The sequence below is a fragment of the Lupinus angustifolius genome, chromosome LG03 (assembly GCF_001865875.1).
Source record: "Lupinus angustifolius cultivar Tanjil chromosome LG03, LupAngTanjil_v1.0, whole genome shotgun sequence".
In the NCBI taxonomy this organism is placed as follows: domain Eukaryota; kingdom Viridiplantae; phylum Streptophyta; class Magnoliopsida; order Fabales; family Fabaceae; genus Lupinus; species Lupinus angustifolius.
In genome coordinates, this window is record NC_032011.1 from 23,637,362 (window position 1) to 23,657,836 (window position 20,475).

Genomic DNA, 20,475 nt, shown 5'->3' on the forward strand with positions numbered 1-20,475 from the left:
TGATAAATGTGATAATATTAACTCATATAAAACTTTATAAAATCAAAATAAAGTATTACTAACAAAAACTCGGTCTACTAATTTAAAGTTATACTAGATTTCATAAAAGAAAAAGTGAAGAATTCGATTTTATAAATAACACCAACTAGAAGTCTCCACGTACTCAACAAAAAATAAGTTTCTTGAAATACTTTGTAATAATAAATAAAATATTAATATTTAAGTGTAAACATTTATAAAGATTGAAATGATAATTAAAGGATATTATTATATATAGTATTTATATAGAAGGTATAGAATATAGAAAGTAGAGTGATTCATGTTCCAAGTTCTTCCACAAAGAACAACACAAAACAACTGAACTTGCTTTGTTTGTAGTTTCACTTCACACTTGATTCTTCACGAATCCACCAAATCTACCCTCATATTTCAATCCTTCTTCTCAGGTACTAACTCTTTCTTCTTTTCCATTCCTATTTTTCAATCTCTCTCTCAAGATCTTTCTTTCTTTACGCTTTAAATAATTTCACTGTTTTTTTTTTTGCTATAGAGATCTCTGTATATGGTGTTGCATATGTAGATCGAGACGAGAACGTATTTTCCATTTTTCTCCACTTTTTTGTTTTATTTTTTAATTTTTCATTTTATCTTTGTGTCATTTTCCACTGTATTTTCTTTCTACCGTAAGCTTTCGAAGTTTGATTGTGCTTTGCATGCTTCTATTTTTAACACTAATTCAATTGCTAAAGTTTCTACCTCACTGGCAAAGGAATTAACATTCAAAGTTTGAAATTATTAGCTGGAAAATTAAATTAACAAGGTAGGATTTTTGTTTATGAATTAGTAACTTTATGATTTTGTTAAATTCCCTAAATTCGTTTGATAGTGGTCCATGTAAATCATTTTATCAGTTATGGACATCTTAATTATGCTCATAACTCTATGCTCATTGTTCAACATGGAGTTGCCTTTATAATTTATATGGTTATGGGTTTTATAGCCGTACAGTTTCATGTTGTAGGTATGTAATAGAACTTTTTTTTTTCAAAATAAAAATTAAATTGGTCAAAAATTAATTCAAGTTGAACCTTGGACTGAGGAGTAATTCTTACCTAGTTCATATATATGATATCTTTCAGAAAATGTAAAGATTAGAAGATTCTGCTCTTCATTCAATGATCAGTCTAGTAATTTAGGTAAATGAGTTAATTGAGAAATATCCTGAACTTCAGATCTGATGTGGAAAACAATTTGGCTGTCGTGACAATGTGGATTTTGGTTCAGTTTGCTCCTGCTGTCGACCTTTGTCGTAGAGTCTGTTTTGATTTATCCATCCGTCGTAGTAGGTCGACTAGGAATCTATTATTTGTGTATGCAATTGTGTTTGTTGATGTATTGGCTTAAGATATTCCTTTGAGAGGGGGTGGGGGGGCTTGGTTGTCTTTATTCGCTCCTCCTGACACTCTCCTTGTTCTCTTGTTAGGTGAACTCAAACCCATTAATGCATGTATGCATTTAGAGAAGGGCATTGAAACACAGTGATTTCTGGTGGAGCTTGACTACTGCAACTTCTATGCTGTCTTTTGTAACAGAAAATATGGGCTTACTCTGCAGCAGAAATCGTCGTTATAATGACGCTGATGCTCAAGAAAGCGCACAGGTATTCTTTGCTCCATAAATTGCATACTTGTTAAGTTAGAAATAATCATAAACTGTTAAGTGGACTTTAATTTGATAAATGGGACATGCATTTGCAGGCTGCAGATATTGAAAGAAGAATAGAGTTAGAAACAAAGGCTGAAAAGCACATTCAGAAACTCCTACTACTGGGTATGCAGCATTGCTCTACCTCTTAGTTTAGTTGTTCCCTTTCCTTTTGGTTTTGTGAGGATTCCTTATCCTCTTCTATTGTACCATTCTCTTCTCTTCTAATGAAATTTCTTCATTTATCAAAAGAAAAAAATCTCTCAACAGCATCCTCACTTTATCATATTTTCTCTGGACGTAAATCAATGTGTCCATGTCTCTGTTGTTTAGGTGCTGGAGAGTCAGGGAAGTCTACAATATTTAAGCAGGCAAGAAATTGCATTGTTCTCAACTTATATGGACAGTATAGAATTACTAGATTATGAGATTTTTTCTTGTTGTAACATGCAGATAAAACTTTTGTTTCAAACTGGCTTTGATGAGGCAGAGCTAAAGAGCTACATACCGGTCATTCATGCTAATGTGTATCAGACAATAAAAGTATGCAATACTTGAAAGGGTGTGTTGATTATTTTTCTCTTTAAAATATATAGAGATTGCAGTGTCCACTGTTTAAAGTTAAAATTAAGTAATGAAAAAAAGATTATGTGAGTTTTTTGGTACATAAAGATTATGTGAGTTGAGTCTTGATAAAGCTAGCTGAGAAAAGCTATAATGCTTAGTTCATATGTGATGTGTTTAAACAGTTACTGCATGATGGGTCAAAGGAGTTGGCTCAGAATGATGTTGATTCTTCAAAGTATGTTATATCTGATCAAAACAAGGTAGTTCACCAGTACCACTTCTTTATACGCTGCTGTGGTTGTTTAATATTAATTGAACATTTTATAGTATGGTATGTTCTTACCAAGATTATTTATGAAGAACTACAGAAAAATCAATTTTATGTAGTCTTCTTTCATGTTGAGCATATGTTGCTTTTCAAACTTATATGTGAATGTCTTCTTAATTCAGACAAAGCTTACTTTTATGGCAGGACATTGGTGAAAAACTCTCGGAAATTGGAGGCAGGCTGGATTACCCATATCTCACCAAGGAACTCGCAAAGGAAATAGAGACTCTGTGGGAGGATGCTGCAATTCAGGTGGTCAGATTGCACAGTTTGATTGCTTTATATATATTGTCGTCAATTACTTAGTATTTATGCTGTTATTTACACATTTTACATGGTATAGGAAACATATGCCCGTGGCAATGAACTCCAAGTTCCAGACTGTGCTCATTATTTTATGGAAAATTTGCAGAGGTTGTCTGATGCGAATTACATTCCGACAAAGGTATGCAAGTTCTATCATACTTTATTATACGTAAATGCGAAAAACAAATCCTAACAGCTGTTGTATTTGCTCTGTGTATTACAAACTTGAGTTCTTTCTTTTGGTGGGTGTGGTATTGTGGATTTTCTAAATGATTTAACTTTCAAATTTGAGGGTCGAAATCATTTCCTACATCATACATGTATAAGTTACAGTATGTCACACTTCTATTTCATTACTTATCATTTTCAAAAAAAGTGAAAGAAAAGGGTTTGAAAATGTATATTGGTGCATTGCTGTTTTGGTCCTAGATGGCCTTAGTGTGCTTAACTTCTTTTTGTCCATGCATCAACTTATTTTGTAGAACTAAGAAACATATTAATGTTGTAATTTGTAACACTTTATGCTTCAAAAGTTACCTGCTACTAAGTCAGCACACCAAATACATATGTGATGGGAGAAGTACGCTACTCCACTGCAATTTTGCTTCTGTTTTCATTTATGGACCTCTAAATTGCAAAGTATTGCAAAGTTATGAATCTCTTGATATTTCTCACTGTTTCACAACTACAGGATGATGTTCTATATGCAAGAGTTCGGACAACTGGTGTTGTAGAGATACAGTTCAGGTGAACATGCTAACCTGACATGTTTTATCTTACTAAAATGATAGACTATTTGTGTATTGTCCTTATGCTTCTGAATAATCATTCTTCTTCGGTAGCAATTGTTGCATTGCTTATATGTAATTTTTGAACAACTGCATTATTTATAGTCTTACTCTCCATATTAAATTTCTCGACAGCCTAGAGAGGGAACATAAGGAACTAAATTTCTGCATTTACGAAGTGTAATTACCTTTATTGTAAATTAGTAGTTGGAGAGTAATTTTTCATATTCATCCGCTCCATCAATCATCATTGTCTTTTCAGTGCTATATATTGTCTTCATTGCTTATGGTTTTATTTTATACTTTCTGCCTGTCAAGTGTCAACCATCTCCACCTTCTCACATAATCTAAACAGTTATTCTCACATAATCTACGTAGTTAAGTGTGACATAAAATTAGTTGCATATGTTTTCTTATGTTTTTTCAGTGTGCTTTTTGAAATGATCTTTGGCATTTTTCCAGAAGGAAAGATAAATCATGCTTGTCTTACTGTGTGTGATTGTGTATATCAAGCTATCTATGTTGCTTGAATAAGGGCGCACTCATACTTACCCAATATTTGTAATGTTTCTTGTCATGATATTGTGTGCATAGTGGACCAACATGACTAGTATGTGTTTTCTATTTTGACAGCCCTGTTGGTGAAAATAAGAGAAGTGGCGAAGTCTATAGACTCTTTGATGTTGGTGGCCAGAGAAATGAGAGGAGAAAATGGATCCATCTTTTCGAAGGAGTTTCGGCTGTGATATTCTGTGCTGCTATTAGCGAGTATGGTCTGCCATTTGATTAGCGAGTTTCGGCTGTAATTCTATAGTAAAATGTTGTTTGAACTCAAAAACATATCCCAGTTTCTTGTCGGCATATCTTTTTTTATCGTGTCATGCACCAAATCGAAGGTCACAAAATCCAGTTGCACTCCTGTAGTTACAGTTAAACAGTATTTCTATGTGATAATAGTTTGACGCCTTAATATTATCACTGATTAATAAAAAAGATATTTGACATGAAAGAGAAGTGAGATAAGCTCATTCTATTCCTTAGCTGTGCATGTTTAGTGTTGGTTACTAATTTAAAAGAATGTTAATATGCATATTATTAGTAGTAAATATTTATGCTGGTTTAGTCTGAGTAGATAATGTAATTCACCCACTCCCAGTCTTTCTGGCAAGAGCATTATCGTACAAGATGTGTTTTGACTTCACATTTGCCTTCCAGGTATGACCAAACTCTTTTTGAGGATGAAAACAAGAACAGAATGACCGAGACTAAGGAACTTTTTGAGTGGATCCTGAAGCAACCATGTTTTGAGGTTTCCTTTTATACTCTTTTAATACATTATCATCTAACTTTATGTTGGGAAATATTTTTGTTTTGTTCTCGGTTTCATTTATGTGATACCTGTGTGAGAGCCATATACTATTTTGGCAACTAAGATTTGTATTCTATCAGCGAACAATGATGCTTCTCTTTTCTGCACAGAAAACATCCTTCATGTTATTTTTGAACAAGTTTGACATATTTGAGAAGAAGATCCTGAAAGTAAGAATCATCTAGACATTGTACACTTTGTCATTGGGGGAAGCTATCGCCAATCATCATTTCCGTCTAATGTCTTACATTGTGCAGGTCCCACTCAATGTTTGTGATTGGTTCAAAGATTACCAGCCAGTTTCAACAGGGAAACAAGAGATTGAGCTTGCATATGAGTAAGTAGCTTCTATATAACCTCAGTGATGTATGGAATGAAGGGCTTTGCTGAAGATGACTTCTATGTCAAGCTCGAAGTTTTTTAGTTGTGCTCCTTTCTCAACCATAATACCAAACATATAAATTTTGTATACATGTTGATGCTTTTATAAACATAGGATTCAAATTCTGGATGATTAAATTTTTATAACCCACACAATTAATTCACTTTAAACAATGTCTGCAGGTTTGTGAAGAAAAAATTTGAGGAATTATATTTCCAGAGCACTGCTCCTGATCGTGTCGATCGCGTCTTTAAGGTCTATCGGACCACTGCCCTTGATCAGAAGCTCGTCAAGAAGACTTTCAAACTTGTCGATGAGACTTTGAGGCGAAGGAATCTCTTTGAAGCTGGTTTATTATGATCACTGAACAGTATATGTTAAAGATGGAGAATTTTTACATTGAAGAGGTAATCAGATTTTGGGTATATGGGAAGTTCAGGTATACAACAGTATTAAAGGGATTAAATCAATTTGTTGATTTTATGTCAAGTTAATCCTGTTGAATGGGTAGATTGTGAAAGACCTATAAGAAGTTTTCAACATGACATCATTATTTGTTGATTAAAAGTCACCAATGATATATTTCATATTTCATTTCTATTATTTGTGTTTATTAATGAGGTGTTATAGATGGTTCTGTGTTGGTGTGCATCTCTTTTTACATTCGCAAGTTCTGAATTCATATCAACTTTAGAACACTAGAATCAAACTTAAAATGCTTCATCAATTGAATAGATCAATTCTATCAACAAATTAGAACATAATCTCTTGAGAGTGGCTTAATATCTTAAACTACTCTTCCTTTAAGAATGTATTACTTTCCCTTCAAAAAAGAAAAAAAGAATGGGCTATTTTCTTTTCATTTTTGAAATTAAATGATCTTAATTAATTACGCATGTCTTTATATTTTTAAATATTTTTCAATTCACTTTTTATTAACTAGGGATATTCTTTATTCTATTCGTAAAGAACTAATCTTTTTGTCGCTTTTTAGTCATATCTTTATACTTTTGATATTGTATGGAATTCAGCATGCTTTATGCCACTCTTTCTTAATATTTTTGTCTCCTTCAATCACCATATCCTAGATTTTATCTATATAAATTATTTATACATCTTTAAATTATATATGAATTTACAAAATTCAACATTGTACTACAGTTCATGGGAATATAATATTCATCCATTGCAACCAAAGCTATGTCAGGCTAATTTTAGGTAACATAATAAAAGTTGAATCAAATGCAGCTTAAAAGTTATATTAGTTTCTCTTCATAAACAATAAAAGACAGGCTTTCTTTGTTGATTATTATTGGTGAAATTAAGCTGAGGCATGGAGAATAAGTGGTGCACTTTCACTATACAATTTCATTGCCTCTCCATATTGGTAATAAGTCTCTTACCACCTCATGTTTAAGAATAGTATTGGGTAAATTGGGTCCAAAATGTATGTTACAAAATCTCTATGCAAAACAATGGTTTAAAGCCACCTTCCCTCATAACCATCCTTAGTTTATTTTTAACCCAACTCCCTCACTTTTCCTGCTATAACAAACACAGAAAAAAACCAAACATTTATTGGTTCCTTTTGGAACAATTAAAGAACTATGCAACTACCAACATAACCAATCCTTTACATATTTTCCTTATAAACTCTAATCATTTCTTGCTACATCATACAAACAATTAACTTTGTCTTTCCCCATATTCATAGTGTTACAAATTTAAAGTTTTTAAGTTAATGGGTATTGAAAGAGCACATTGGGCCATAATTGTAGTATGGCTTACTTTATTTGGAGAAAAATTGATGCTTGTTAATGGTAACTTTAATTATAAGGAAGCTCTAACCAAGTCCATTATTTTCTTAGAGGCACAACGATCAGGGAAGCTTCCTTCTAATAACAGGGTCCCTTGGAGAGGAGACTCAGCACTTGATGATGGAAAACTTGCTAATGTATCTTTCTTTTTTCTCCTTTTTCTTTTTTTAATGCCTTCCTTGTTATTTTTGCTTTATCAAGAAACATGATTTATAGTAGAGCATTTGTCATCGTTCAATCCATATAGCCGAACTCACCTAACATGAAAGACTTGGTTGTTGTTGTAATGCCCATTTCATTTCTTTGAAACACATTTAAATAATTTAGCCTTGTTATTTCAACATTATACTGCATAACATTGTTTTAATATCTTCTTTTTTATATATAAATCTTTTATGTATGCATTTGAATAAACAAATGAGTGAGTGTAATATCTATGCACAATTACTAGATAATCTATCATTCATTTGTATTACTTTTTCCGAAGAGTCAATGATCATTAAAATGGTGTATAAAACTTACACTGTCAGTACCTACATTTTTTCTCCGGACAAATATCTTAAAATTGTTGGGTACATAAATGTTTTTAGGTGGATCTTTCTGGGGGATACTATGATGCAGGAGATAATGTAAAGTATGGTCTCCCAATGGCATTCACTGTTACTACTCTATCATGGGCTGCACTTTTCTACAAGCAAGAATTACAAGCTGCAAAGGAATTGGGACATGTTCAAGATGCAATCAAATGGGGTACTGATTATTTTCTGAAATGCAGCCAATCTCAAAAATTATATGTTGAGGTGAGGCTCCTATGATTAGTTTAATTCTTGTACTAGCAAATGCTATATACTATAACCAACAAGGCGTTGGTCTAGTAGTGTAAAGTCTTACTGGATCTCCAAGGTCGAAAATTCGATTCCTGGGATCGATATTTGTTGGTATGGGCAACCACAAACCCCGAAAGGAATTAGTTCCTTACCTAAAAAAGGTGAGGGAATAACTTTGGTAGTACAAAAAAAAATGCTATATACTACATACTTCATTTATTGTAATTATTATTTTGTTTAGAATACTAATAGAAGAAAGATTGTATATGCATAGGTAGGGGACCCAAATGAGGATCACAAATGTTGGGTTAGACCAGAAAAAATGAAAACAAAAAGAACAGTTTTGATGATTGATAATAAAACCCCTGGGACTGAGATTGCAGCTGAAACTGCAGCAGCAATGGCTGCTGCTTCTATTGTCTTTAGGTCCATTGATCCCGAATACGCGCATCGTCTCCTCAACAAAGCCAAACTGGTACGATTTGTTACGGAGAATATTTTTAATTGCAGTTGTACTTAAAAATATTATTGAAGTTGTAATATTGCAGTCACAATTATGGTCATGGATCACAATTTAGAAACATGATATGGCATATTTCTATTGTGCCTATTGTAACTTAATTTTCTGTCATTTCCTAGCAGCTTTTTGAATTTGCAAAATCACATAAAGGAACCTTTGATGGAGAGTGTCCCTTCTACTGCTCTTACTCTGGCTATAATGTAAATAATTTATCTTATAACCTTTCTTAATCTCTAAGTCATAACAACATTTTCTAATCAATTATTGGAATTGATAATGTTACTTTTATGAAACAGGATGAACTGATGTGGGCTGCAACATGGTTATACTATGCAACAAGGAAGCCAATGTATATGAAATATATACAGGATGATGCTATAAGTGCTAGTGTATCAGAATTTAGTTGGGACCTTAAATATGCTGGAGCTCAAATCCTTCTAACCCAGGTTTTTATTTCATCTATTCTATGTTTTTTTTATTGAACTCTTAAGTCCTCTAACAAAATGAAATTTTGTGTGTTGTTCAGTTACATTTTCAAGGACAGAAGGATCTTGAAGAATTCAAAGTCCATGGTGATAGTTTCATTTGTTCAGTGCTTCCTGATAGTCCCTACAAGCAGATTAGAATGACTCCTGGTCAATTCTCTTTCTTTGTGTGTAATATCTTTCACAATAATGTTATTTGTACACTTAAAACAAGGATGGGAAATGTGATTCTCTGCTTTCTTTTTTCAAAACCATACATCTTTGGGTTAGATATAAAAAACGAATATCTGTCGGAAAATAAGTCCTACATCACCTACCTCGTTATCTTGGGAATGATTTAAATACATGTTGGGCTACTCCTCTCATTGCCAGTTGGTTTTGAGATAAAATCTTAACATGGTATCAGAGCCAAAGCCCAACTTCTTTCCGTTTATCATGAGCCAAAAGATGCCCTTTAGTTATGGGTCAAAGGTAACCCTTTGTCTGGTCCGACAGGCTTATGTGGAGAGGGCATGTTGGAAAATAAGTCTTACATTGCTCACCTCATTGTCTCGGGAATGGTTTAAATATCAGTTGGGCTACTCTTTTCATTGCTAATTGGTTTTGATATAGAACCTTAACATGTAGATAATATTATTGATGTTCATGTTATTAAAATTATGTATTCATTTGATTTTGCAGCTAGCTTGGTTCATATGAGAGATGGAGCCAACATGCAATATGTGACCAGCGCAGCTTTCTTGTTCACTGTATATAGTGATTTGCTTGCCAAACATAAACAGAAAGTCACTTGTGGAGATAAACAATTCAACTCATCCCACCTCTTGGCTTTTGCTAAGAAACAAGTTAGTACATACTATAATATTATATATATATATATATATATACCATATTAACTATTCTCATTTCTCACAGTAATAAATGTTCTCGTTACTTCCTATATAATACATTTTATTTATACCATCTAAAGGAACAATAAACATAGGCTAATATGGTTGCATGTAAACTGGTACAGATTGATTACATACTAGGGAAAAACCCTGCAGATAGATCCTACATGGTAGGATTTGGCAAAAACCCACCAAAACAAGCTCACCATAGAGGTGCTTCAGTGCCAAGGTCAGCAAAGGATGAAGTAGCCACTTGTTCTATGAGCTTTGCAAAGTGGTTACATGTAGATTCACCTAACCCCAATGAGCTCACAGGTGCTATTGTTGGTGGACCTGACAGAAATGACAAATTTGTTGACAAACGCACTGAATCATCATATACTGAACCATGCACTTATGTTAATTCTTTAGCAATTGGACCTCTAGCAAAGCTTGCATCACTTGGTTAATTCATTGTTTTAAAATTAGTGTATAGAGTATATATGTATCAAGATTTGATTTGTTTTTTGTAAGTTTATTACATGGTTAGTGGCTAGATCGGTGTTTATTTTGTATATATGGTAGTTATTTAGGCTATAGTATATACTTGTTTCCCTTGTGAGTAAAGTGGTGGGCAAGTAACATATGAACCAATAATGTAAACATTTTCCTGGCTACATTTTAGCTTTGATAATGTTAGCTATAGAACATTTTACTATTGAATAGAATCAATCATTAATTTCTTTCACACCACCCTTCAAAATTGCAAGTTTTCATCCTTATATTTCCTCTGCCTCTATGGTCAGTAACTTTCTTTTATTGATGTATTCATTTAGTGCTAACATAGTTGCACACTAATTGAAAATATGACGAACAATGTTGAGTTAAGTTTGACTTGCACTATTCTAATATAGCATCAAAACCAGACTTATTCTAATATTGGTCACAACTATACACAAATTTTAATTACAACAACAAAATAGGAGCTTGGTGCTTGTGATTCTTCTTAATTCTGCTTATTTGATAAATGCCAAACTCGTACTCTTATTGTGTTGATTAGAAAGAAAGAATCGCCACCCCCGGTACCATATTTAACAAAACTTACACTGTACCATGCTGTAATGGATAGAAGATATGTTTATTACGTGTGACTAGAGTGAGGGCTTTGTGGTAGTCTTAGACCCATGAAGTTGTAGAAGCAGTGAGTTGCTAACCACGAAGATGGAGCTCAGAGCCATCATTCCTCCTGTGATCAAAATCAAGGGTCATAAACAGAAAAGAACCATTCTTTAGAAAAAAATATGTGGTTGGTGCAGAAACTGTATGAGAGTAACAGCAATTACAAGATAAAAATAGACCCTTATTTGCTTAGCTACTATATGAAAATTGAAAAGAAATGAGTGATACAATGTTGCTCACCTGAAAGTGAAGGTGTCATAGCAAATTCATAATGAGGAAGTAATACACCAGCAGCAATGGGAATGGCAACAACATTGTAGGCTACGGCCCAAGACAAATTTTGGTACACTTTTGCCATAGTTGTCTGTGCAAGGTCTAGTGCATCAACAATCTGTCAATTAAAAAGTCAGTAAACGTAGACAATGGAGAACAATAAAGTGGATTTTGTACCAAATATGCTAGTATTAACAGAATATACTTATTAGAACACATTTCGATACTCTTGAGCAGCAATTTCAATTTTTTGAGGGTCAATTCCATCATAAGGGAATTGGGTATGGAGAGAGCAAAGCTCACTGTAAAAAGAACAAGAAACCGTATATCCTCCTATGAATTATCCTACAAGTCCTTCTACTCACTAGGAAAAAAATGCCAAAATATAAAAAAACAACTAGTGTTTTACGGATATAACATGTGATGTATCAACTTTCAGAGTAGGAGGAAAAAACACTTCTAAAAAAAATACATGAAATGATGCAGGGTGAAAGCATAAAAGTAAAATCTCAAGATGCAGAAAATCAAATTAATAAATTAAGGAATTCAGAAATGACATACTTGTGAAACTTTGTTCCCAAGAAGTATAATGGATGCTGCATCCGAGGCAGCATTCTCTTGAGCTTCATTCTGCAGAGCAATCCCAACATCAGCTACGGCCAAAGAGGGTGCGTCATTTATCCCATCACCTACCTTAGAGAAGGAGTTAAAAATACATTAGTATACTGTTATAAAATGATTCTGTATTTAGCTAAAGGCCAACATAGAGAAAGATATTGAGGCTTGGGGTGATGAACTTTAGTGAACTATGCTGCCATCTTACCATCGCAACACGATGTCCAGCAGCTTTCAGAGATGAAATGAATTTAGATTTCTGCTGTGGAGAGAGTGAAGCTTTGACAAAATCACTTTCAATTCCAACTGTCTCTGCTATAGTTGCTACTGCTTCTTCCCTGTCTCCGGATAAGAGGACCATTTTAATCCCCTTCTGCTTAAGCCTTCCAATAGAAGAAACAAATTCAACCAAAAATTGTACAAATTAGCAATTGAAAAATACTTCAATTCGGCAAACAGTTTCAACAAATACAGGAAATATTTTAATCGAATGTATAGCTTATATTTCAATGGTTAAGCTTAAGCAAATACTCAGATGGAAAATAATGGAAGCAACCAGTTAATACAACTCCCGTCCCTTTAAAAGAAATGGAAACAAGGCAAGGAGGATGCCTAACTTAATTCAAAACTGTATAATCTTATTGCAAATGAGTGATGATAGTCTGCATTGTGAACTCAGAATCATGCCATAAAACTCTCGTGTCTAAACTATTTACTACCGGACTAGACAGTCATAACAAAACCACTTGCATATATAAAAAGTATGGATAATTACAAAAAAAGTAAGTTCTTGGAAAAATATTTCTACATAAGAAATAATTAATTGCTGAAGTCGTTAACTAAGTTCAATGATTAGTTACTCATTGATCACACAACAAAAACTGTTAACCAGCTGAGTGATTCCTAGATTTTAAAAATATTTTTATCAGAAGTCTTTTCTTGCAACTTTATCAGGAACTAACAAATGGTTAAGAAAAGGATGCCCACTGTGCTAATTTTTAACAAGAATCAAATCAAGCTAAGCTTAGGTGGAAGTGGAATCCAAAAGAAAAAGGGCACTATCCCTCTTTCTACCGGAAGTTGTGAGCCAACTTCACATATGGTTGGAAGAAGCAGTACTATTGTTTGCCTAAAACGTGTGGATAATATTCTTAGGATACATGTACAGCGAAACAAACATACCTTGTTACAGTAGATTCTGCATCTTCGCGCACAATGTCAGATATGGCAATAGCACCAATGATGCCTTCTCCTTCACGTCCAACATAGACAACAGTTTTCGAATAGTTTGAAGATGTCATATTTGAGGAATGATTCATCAAAGTATGTTCCAAATTCATCAAATCAGATGGGTCCACTCTTGTCTGGAAGCGTTCATTGACCCATTGTAAAGATCCAACCGCAACCAACCGCCCATCTATTTCTGCCAAGGTTCCAAAACCTGGTTCAACCAACTGCCCTCTTGTAAGTGGAAGAATCAACTCTAATGATTCAGCTTTATTGACAATAGCCTTCGCTATTGGATGAGATGCTGTTTTCTCCACTGCGGCTGCAATCTGAAGAATTTCCGACTCTCCATAATGAATAGAGCCTATAGCAGAGACAACCGGTTTTCCTTTGGTGAGGGTTCCTGTCTGAAAGTTTAGTATTAGACCATTAGCCATTCTCCTTCCCTTTTTTAGGGAAATGTTAGTAAATCTTGAAAGTTGGAATATTGTACAGTTTAGTAATTAATTCAATAACTACTTTTGTTTATCCATTGTCTATACTTATGGTTCACATTAGATAGAAATGTATAGAAAGCCTTGGTCTTTTTTTATCGTCTAAATTTAAATGCCATCAATTGACATTGACTCAATGCTTCACTTACTCAAAAACTTCATAAACAAATCATGTTGTTCAATCCGATTGCTGAATTACAAGTAATTTCATGTTGCTCTTACACATAAAACTAATAGAAAGTTGAAACAAAAATAAACACTATCAAATGATTGGTATTCTCTATCATTTTAAAAGCATAATATTAAGTCTAAGATATTTTGATGGAGCGAAAAATGATCAAAGATATAATGTGAAATCTTATAAGTAAAATAGGTATGATATAAACTTTCAACCAACAGTGTTTTGTTTAAGAAACACATCCTATGTATAGTCACTAATTAGTGTAAGATTGATTTTGGATTACACCCGTGTCAATCGACCCTGGCCCTATATGCCTATTCACAGACATAAACATGGTGGCATATGCATGTTTGTGCATTGTACATGAGAGGGGATACAAAGAAAATAGTTCATGAATGTGAAATTTACCTTGTCCAGAGCAATATAATTTACGTTGGCCAAGCGTTCGAGCACATCCCCTCCTCTAATAAGAAGTCCTTTTCTTGCCCCTGGTTATTGCCAAGATGTATTATGCCTTATGGTGGGAAATTAGTAGAAAATGATAGGAAAAAAAAAATCAAAGTTATCGGGCAGTAATATGATCTGCAATAGAATTTCACTAATACAAATGTATAAGAGAAGACACCTTATGCCTGATTAAGGCACAACTTCTCCACATTGCAGAAGGACAATTCTTGTATTGAGTAATATGTATTTATATATTTATAGAACCATGGTTAACAAAGACTGCCAGATTGTAAAAAAAGGAAGAGTTAAACAGTAATGAAGTATAAATGGAAAACAAAATAAGAAAATGCTACTCAGTTTCAACCCATTTTTTAAGAGATAAAATTGAAAAACCATGGTACTAGAGAAAAATGACTCGATATTTGAGGAAAGAGCGGGTTTTCCATCGTAAAAACAATGTGAATATATGTCATATATATTTTCACTGTTCAAGTAACTTTCAATAATGTTTCTATAAGTTTACTAAATGCAGAAAACATAAGTAACATACCAAGTGAGGTGCCAACTAGGATTGCTGTCGGTGTGGCAAGACCCAGTGCACAAGGACAAGAAACAACCTGCAGAGTGCAGAGGGGGGGAGGGGACTATTTGTAAAAAAATTAACTGAGAAGTAAATTAAAAACAAAACATTCAATGCTGTCCTGTGTGAAAATTTCCTTTATCCCGGAACAATGCCAATGCCATCTCCATAGACCCTACTTTTCTCTTCCTCTATTTCATTAACACTCATGGAATTGAACGATACAATCGGTTCCAGACAGATAAATTACAAATACTAGTTTTTAGCATCACATCTTTGACTAATGTGAAGAGTCTAAATTGAAGGCTCTTTGAAATGGATAATGAGTGGAGTTTTTTTAGATAAAGGGCACAGTTTTAATTACAGATTGTACAGCATGTCCTAACAACAGAAGCGGAAAGGCAGATAAAGGGAGTGATTAATGCTCAGGAGATGAGGGGAAGAAAAGCCAAAAAGGACAAGCAAGTAGTTTTAACCACAAACTTAAAATCACTCACCAAAACATCTACAGAGAGTTTTAAACTCAAAAGCAAAGGATCTCCTTCAGGGCCGGCAATATCATTGAGCAAAACATCAGGAAATATGTTCGACCCAATAAAATACCTGGAGACAAATGCATCAAACTTGTCAAAGGTGATGGGTAAGATGAACTGTACACAAAATCTTTTCCTTCGAAAAATTAAATGTCCAGGATAATCATAAACCTTACTGCAAGATTGTAAAAAGCATGAACGTTGGCATAGACATGAAAGACAAAAGGATACAACTCCATTTTTTTAAGTGTATGGGTTACACAGGTTGGATTACATCAACATATGTCATATATAATAATAATCAGTATGCCAAATAAAACCCATCATCTGATATCAGTGTCACAAATCATACTCACTTCAAACAAAAAATATGAATGGAAAAAAGTATGTACCAAAATGCAAATGTTGCTGCTGATAGAGTCATTACACTGTATACAAATGGTCCTGCTATTGAATCTGCAAGCCTTTGTACAGGTGCTTCACGCGATTGAGCATCCTCAACCTAAATTTTACAAGATAAAGCAGTTAGTTTGCAACAACATTGCAGAAAATCTCTGTATGAATGTTTAATTAGCATATATCCCAAGTAAATGGATGTCAGTAACGCAATCATAAAATGTCAACAAAAACTATATACGTCATTCCCGGCTGCATGATTCTAAATACCATATGAACTATGAAGCTAAGAAATTATAAAATATTTTCAGAACTAGATTGTTCTACAAAGCTATAACAATTATGGTTACAGAAAACTACATTCTTAACTAGGGGAAATGCTGGAAATTTTGATCCCCTCATTAAACATTATATAGCATCTCACCACTAAGCCATCAGAGAATATGCTATACTAACCATGCGTACAATCTTGGATATCATTGTGTTGGAGCCAGTTGAAGAAGCTTCAATCCTTAAAGGACCATCCTGAAATAGAAATTTGTTTGCTCAATGCAATAGATTATCAACTGCTCTCCCAATCAAAAGTAGAAAAATAAAAGCCACACAGTATCTATTTTGAGCCTTAGTAAAACCTTACCCAATTTATAGTACCAGCTGAAACTGTGAGGCCTGCCTCCTTAAATACAGGAAGTGATTCTCCTGTAAGCATGGATTCATCCACAACACTTCTACCTGATACAATCCTTCCCTGACCAGGAATTTCTAGCATTAGCAAGCAATATCATTCAACCCATTAAGTTTAACCAAATATCCCATCTTAAATCATGATGAGAGAAGTTTCAAGCATAAAGATTTGAATGACTGCTTTCTACGACAATGTTAGTTATAGGCCAGGGATGGCAGATTAGGATTTAAGCCATTAATTGAGCATTCAGTCCTAGGCACCAGAACTTCATATGCACAGTCAAACACTCAAAATAGGCACTTTGATCCCTTAAAGGTTGCAATGAACATAAAAGCAACTTAGTTAACAATCAGAAAGGCTTACATCTATAGGAATAGTTTCTCCAGGTAACACCAAAACTGAGTCACCTACTCGAATATCATCAGTTGGGACTTCAACACAAATTGAGTTAGAGGAAAGCACACTGTCACTAGACGATGAACCTTCTGATGAAGTAATTACAAGTCTTGACTGAGTAGATATGAGTGACTGGACAAAACATCCACCACAGAGAAGTCATGTAAGACTAAATAAATAAACTTACAATAAAATATGACTCTACAGAAAAAATATAAATTATCACTCTTTACAGAAAAATATAAATTGCTCAAATCAGCCACTTTAATAATCAAAGTTTCCTCAAACAGAAGAAATGAAAGTTGAAATATGTACAAACTTTTAAATGGAAAACCATTACATTTCCTTAAATGGCCATTTTTTGTTGGAATACTATGAGATGAAAGAGATTAACCATATTGCAACTTACTAGAAGTTCATTCATATCACTTGATGCCTGAATCCTAGCCTTTTCCTCTAAAGAACGTCCTAGAAGCACAAAACCAAGAAGCATGACCTGCATGCTAAAAGACAAAATCCTTTCATGAGGAGCATAATACCAGCATGGAGTATAACGTGCCAATAAGACAAGAATAGCATATTTTGGGAATGCAAGAAATTGTTGGTTCTAATGAAAGAAAACCCAAGCCAAGATGAGTAGAAGTAGTAGCATATTCTTGCTTAGTTTAAGGTAGTAAAATCTCGAATGACATATACTGGAACATTTGAAAGTTAGAGAAAATCACCGGTTCATCAAAAAATGATGCATCCCATGCCAGACCGGGGTTAAGTAGTGAAATCTGCATAAAATATACAGTTTGAATTAACAACACAATAAAAACAGAAGTTTAGTCTTCTTACAACTTAATGGTTATTAAGGGATTTTAAATTGGTTATGGTGCAGCTACTTCACTGTCATAGCAGGCCAATCTAGTTGTAAACACAACCTCATGTGGCTGTGGCAGCCACCGTGGCCAAGATGTTGCAACCACATCATGTGATGTGGTATGCAATTGAAAACAAATCTAATCAAATCCCAGAGAGAATCTCACCAAACTGATGACAAAGGCAGCTATAGAACCAAATCCCACAAGAGAGTTCATATTTGGCGATCCCTTCTTAAATGCATTTAGACCATCTAACAGTAAGTCTGCAACATTTTAGCGAGTCAAGTACAGTAAGAAAAACAAGTAATTTATGCCCCTTGAACTAGCAGAACTACAACCTAAAGCAAAATATTCTTCAGATTTATAAATGTGAAAATAAAAAATCAAATGGCATCACAATCTTCTACTCCAAATCATGTGTAGACAAAATGTTTAAAGCTAAATCCTTTTAAATGTTTTCGCCTATAATTTTTCTCAGTCTATTTCTACCTCTAATAATGAGCTACCCTCCATCTAATCTACTCTCCTTAGTGGAGTTTCTCTATGTTTTTTCTATGTCTTCTTTCACACATGCTCAAGCCACCTATAGCAGTATCTTTACTACAATGGTTTCCCTAATCATTGTAATTAAAGTATGAAGCAACCGAAAAAGCAAATTCTTTATTGCAAAACTAAAAATTCTTTATTAAATACGTAGTTCCCAATAAAAACTTTACTTATTCGGATTTTTAACCATTTTGATGGGAGCAAAACCGTTTCTACAATATGTATTACATCAATTTTCTTTAAAATACATCCATTCCTCTTCACACATCTAACACATCATTCAATCCTAATATTTGAACGCATGGTTCTTCAAAGTATACTAGTTGCTAAATATGTATAAAGGAAATAAGAGAAGAACTTACCTCGTCCTGGTCCCAATAGAGCCCCCAAAGCTAAACCACCTTTGAAATATGAACTATGAAGAATCTCCCAAATCGGTCCTACAAACAAAAAAAAGCAAGTTAGAGTTAAGTATCTCAAATTGATTTTTTAGCATGTAGATAATAAACTAATATAGTGGATTGAATAAGGAACATGAGATTATACCATGAGCAATATGAATCCCCAAAGAATGAAAAATATGAGAAGCATGAGATCCACAGCACAACGCAACCAAAGTCCAAGCAAAAGCAACACGGTTACGGCTCTTAACAACTAGTTCCTCTTTCTTCTTCACCAACTCCTTCCACTTCTTAACATTCTCCGCCACTCCCAACCCCGACGCCCTTCTCTTCGTCGGAAACCCGCAATCGCTCAATCTCCGAGCAAGTCCCTCGGCAACACCTTCCACCTCCTCCTCGTTTCGTTTCAGCTTGACGGCGGCGGTCTCGGTCAACATGTTGACCACGACCGAGTCGACTCGGTCATCAGCGGATAAGATGTTCTTGACACGTGAAACGCACGCGCCGCACATCATTCCAGTGACGTCGAGTAGAACCGGCGAGGAAGTCTGAGTTTGAGAGGAGTTGGATACAGAGAAATGTGGCCGGAGAAATCGACGGCGAAGATAGTTGCGGTTAGTGATACGACAGCGTTTAGAGCTTAGAATAGTAATGAAGTGAAAATGAGGAATAGGAGTGTGGTTGAAAGAGAGTTTTGGTTGAGAAGATAGAGAAAGGTTGAAGAGATGAGAGGCCATGGTGGAAGAGAAGAGAAACATGAATTGTGTGTCATGTCAACCACCAAATTTTCAGATTTTAATAACTAACTTCTTTTCTTTCACGACTCGTTTTTTTAGAGTTTAAAATTTATGCATCGACAGTGTAAATTTTTTTATACTGTCAATACAACATTTGATTTATAATACTTTTGTTTAAAAATCAATACCTAACCTACATAAATATATATATAAATGATAGAAATTTATTGACAGTGTAAAAAAATAGTTATACTGTAAGTGGATGGATATTAATTTTCTTTTATAATGGCACGCAATCTATGCTATGGAGAAATCTAACTTTGTGTACATGTTAAACGTTGATTGTACAAAGGATAAGAACAAATGAGGGAGAACAAATAGATAGAAGAGTCTAGGATTGAGCATAACAGCCTTCATCTGCTCATCTGGTATGGTCCAATTATGATTAAGCCCAAATAAGGTTGAGTTTCATTGTTTTTAGAGCCAAGTTTGTGTTCAAATATTAGGTTCGGTCGATATTTAGAGTTGGGTATGGACCAAGCATGACCCGTCCCGATTCGTCCTATGTTTAGTCACTCATTTGTTTGTTGTATGTGTATGCAGAGTAATGTCACATTTTTTGACAAAAATATTATTGATTCTCTAAAGTTTGCATCATATATGCATGATTCACAATATATATATACACGTGTGTCAAATTACATATTCAGAATAATAAATAATATTAAATTTTTTTATCTAAAATGAGTATACATTATATTTAATCGGGTCTAAAATCAGGTCCAAATTTAAAGGTTGATCTCGTTGATATTTAGGATTGGATTAGCATCGGGTCTGAAATCGGATCTGAGTTCAAAAAATGATCCGATCAATCATCATTAAAACTCTTATATTATGGATGTATATATTTTCAATCCCATGGAAAAGTATACAAATTCAATTTTGCTACCCAGCAGA

The 20,475-nt window shown here is 34.1% G+C and overlaps 3 protein-coding genes across 4 annotated transcripts; 2 read left to right on the top strand and 1 right to left on the bottom strand.

The window, feature by feature from the left end:
- Nucleotides 318–6,047, top strand: LOC109343804 (guanine nucleotide-binding protein alpha-1 subunit-like). 2 transcript variants are annotated; one of them, XM_019582281.1, is made up of 14 exons: nt 318–446; nt 1,484–1,660; nt 1,758–1,830; nt 2,038–2,075; nt 2,158–2,247; nt 2,454–2,531; nt 2,744–2,851; nt 2,943–3,044; nt 3,597–3,652; nt 4,327–4,461; nt 4,909–5,002; nt 5,173–5,232; nt 5,320–5,399; nt 5,627–6,047. In XM_019582281.1, the coding sequence occupies exons 2-14, from the start codon at nt 1,574–1,576 to the stop codon at nt 5,802–5,804; spliced, it is 1,179 nt and encodes a 392-aa protein (XP_019437826.1). In that variant the 5' UTR covers nt 318–446; nt 1,484–1,573; the 3' UTR covers nt 5,805–6,047. The 2 variants fall into 2 exon arrangements, with proteins under 2 accessions (XP_019437826.1, XP_019437827.1); XM_019582282.1 differs by having other exon boundaries at nt 322–446; nt 1,593–1,660.
- Nucleotides 6,856–10,680, top strand: LOC109343807 (endoglucanase 16-like). Its single transcript, XM_019582287.1, has 8 exons — nt 6,856–7,398; nt 7,852–8,061; nt 8,363–8,563; nt 8,731–8,808; nt 8,905–9,054; nt 9,135–9,243; nt 9,775–9,938; nt 10,109–10,680. The coding sequence occupies exons 1-8, from the start codon at nt 7,186–7,188 to the stop codon at nt 10,430–10,432; spliced, it is 1,449 nt and encodes a 482-aa protein (XP_019437832.1). The 5' UTR covers nt 6,856–7,185; the 3' UTR covers nt 10,433–10,680.
- On the bottom strand, nt 10,828–19,564 carry LOC109343806 (copper-transporting ATPase PAA2, chloroplastic). Its single transcript, XM_019582286.1, has 17 exons — nt 18,927–19,564; nt 18,743–18,820; nt 18,000–18,097; nt 17,694–17,747; nt 17,378–17,464; nt 16,936–17,100; nt 16,525–16,635; nt 16,344–16,412; nt 15,884–15,993; nt 15,456–15,561; nt 14,929–14,995; nt 14,340–14,419; nt 13,212–13,663; nt 12,238–12,412; nt 11,976–12,107; nt 11,382–11,532; nt 10,828–11,208 (listed from the first exon to the last, which is right to left on the bottom strand). Exons 1-17 carry the CDS (start codon nt 19,537–19,539, stop codon nt 11,114–11,116), a joined length of 2,643 nt encoding a protein of 880 aa, XP_019437831.1. The 5' UTR covers nt 19,540–19,564; the 3' UTR covers nt 10,828–11,113.

Excerpts from the sequence above, each read along its gene's own strand:
- LOC109343804 (XM_019582281.1), top strand. The coding sequence starts at position 1,574 with ATGCTGTCTTTTGTAACAGAAAATATGGGCTTACTCTGCAGCAGAAAT. Across the intron at positions 1,831-2,037 it reads TCAGAAACTCCTACTACTGG|GTGCTGGAGAGTCAGGGAAG; the intron begins GTATGCAGCATT and ends TCTGTTGTTTAG. Across the intron at positions 3,045-3,596 it reads CGAATTACATTCCGACAAAG|GATGATGTTCTATATGCAAG; the intron begins GTATGCAAGTTC and ends TCACAACTACAG.
- LOC109343807 (XM_019582287.1), top strand. The coding sequence starts at position 7,186 with ATGGGTATTGAAAGAGCACATTGGGCCATAATTGTAGTATGGCTTACT. Across the intron at positions 8,564-8,730 it reads TCCTCAACAAAGCCAAACTG|CTTTTTGAATTTGCAAAATC; the intron begins GTACGATTTGTT and ends ATTTCCTAGCAG. Across the intron at positions 9,244-9,774 it reads GCAGATTAGAATGACTCCTG|CTAGCTTGGTTCATATGAGA; the intron begins GTCAATTCTCTT and ends TTGATTTTGCAG.
- LOC109343806 (XM_019582286.1), bottom strand. The coding sequence starts at position 19,539 with ATGTTTCTCTTCTCTTCCACCATGGCCTCTCATCTCTTCAACCTTTCT. Across the intron at positions 17,748-17,999 it reads CTGCCTTTGTCATCAGTTTG|ATTTCACTACTTAACCCCGG; the intron begins GTGAGATTCTCT and ends TATTTTATGCAG. Across the intron at positions 15,562-15,883 it reads GCAGCAACATTTGCATTTTG|GTATTTTATTGGGTCGAACA; the intron begins GTACATACTTTT and ends ATTTGTCTCCAG.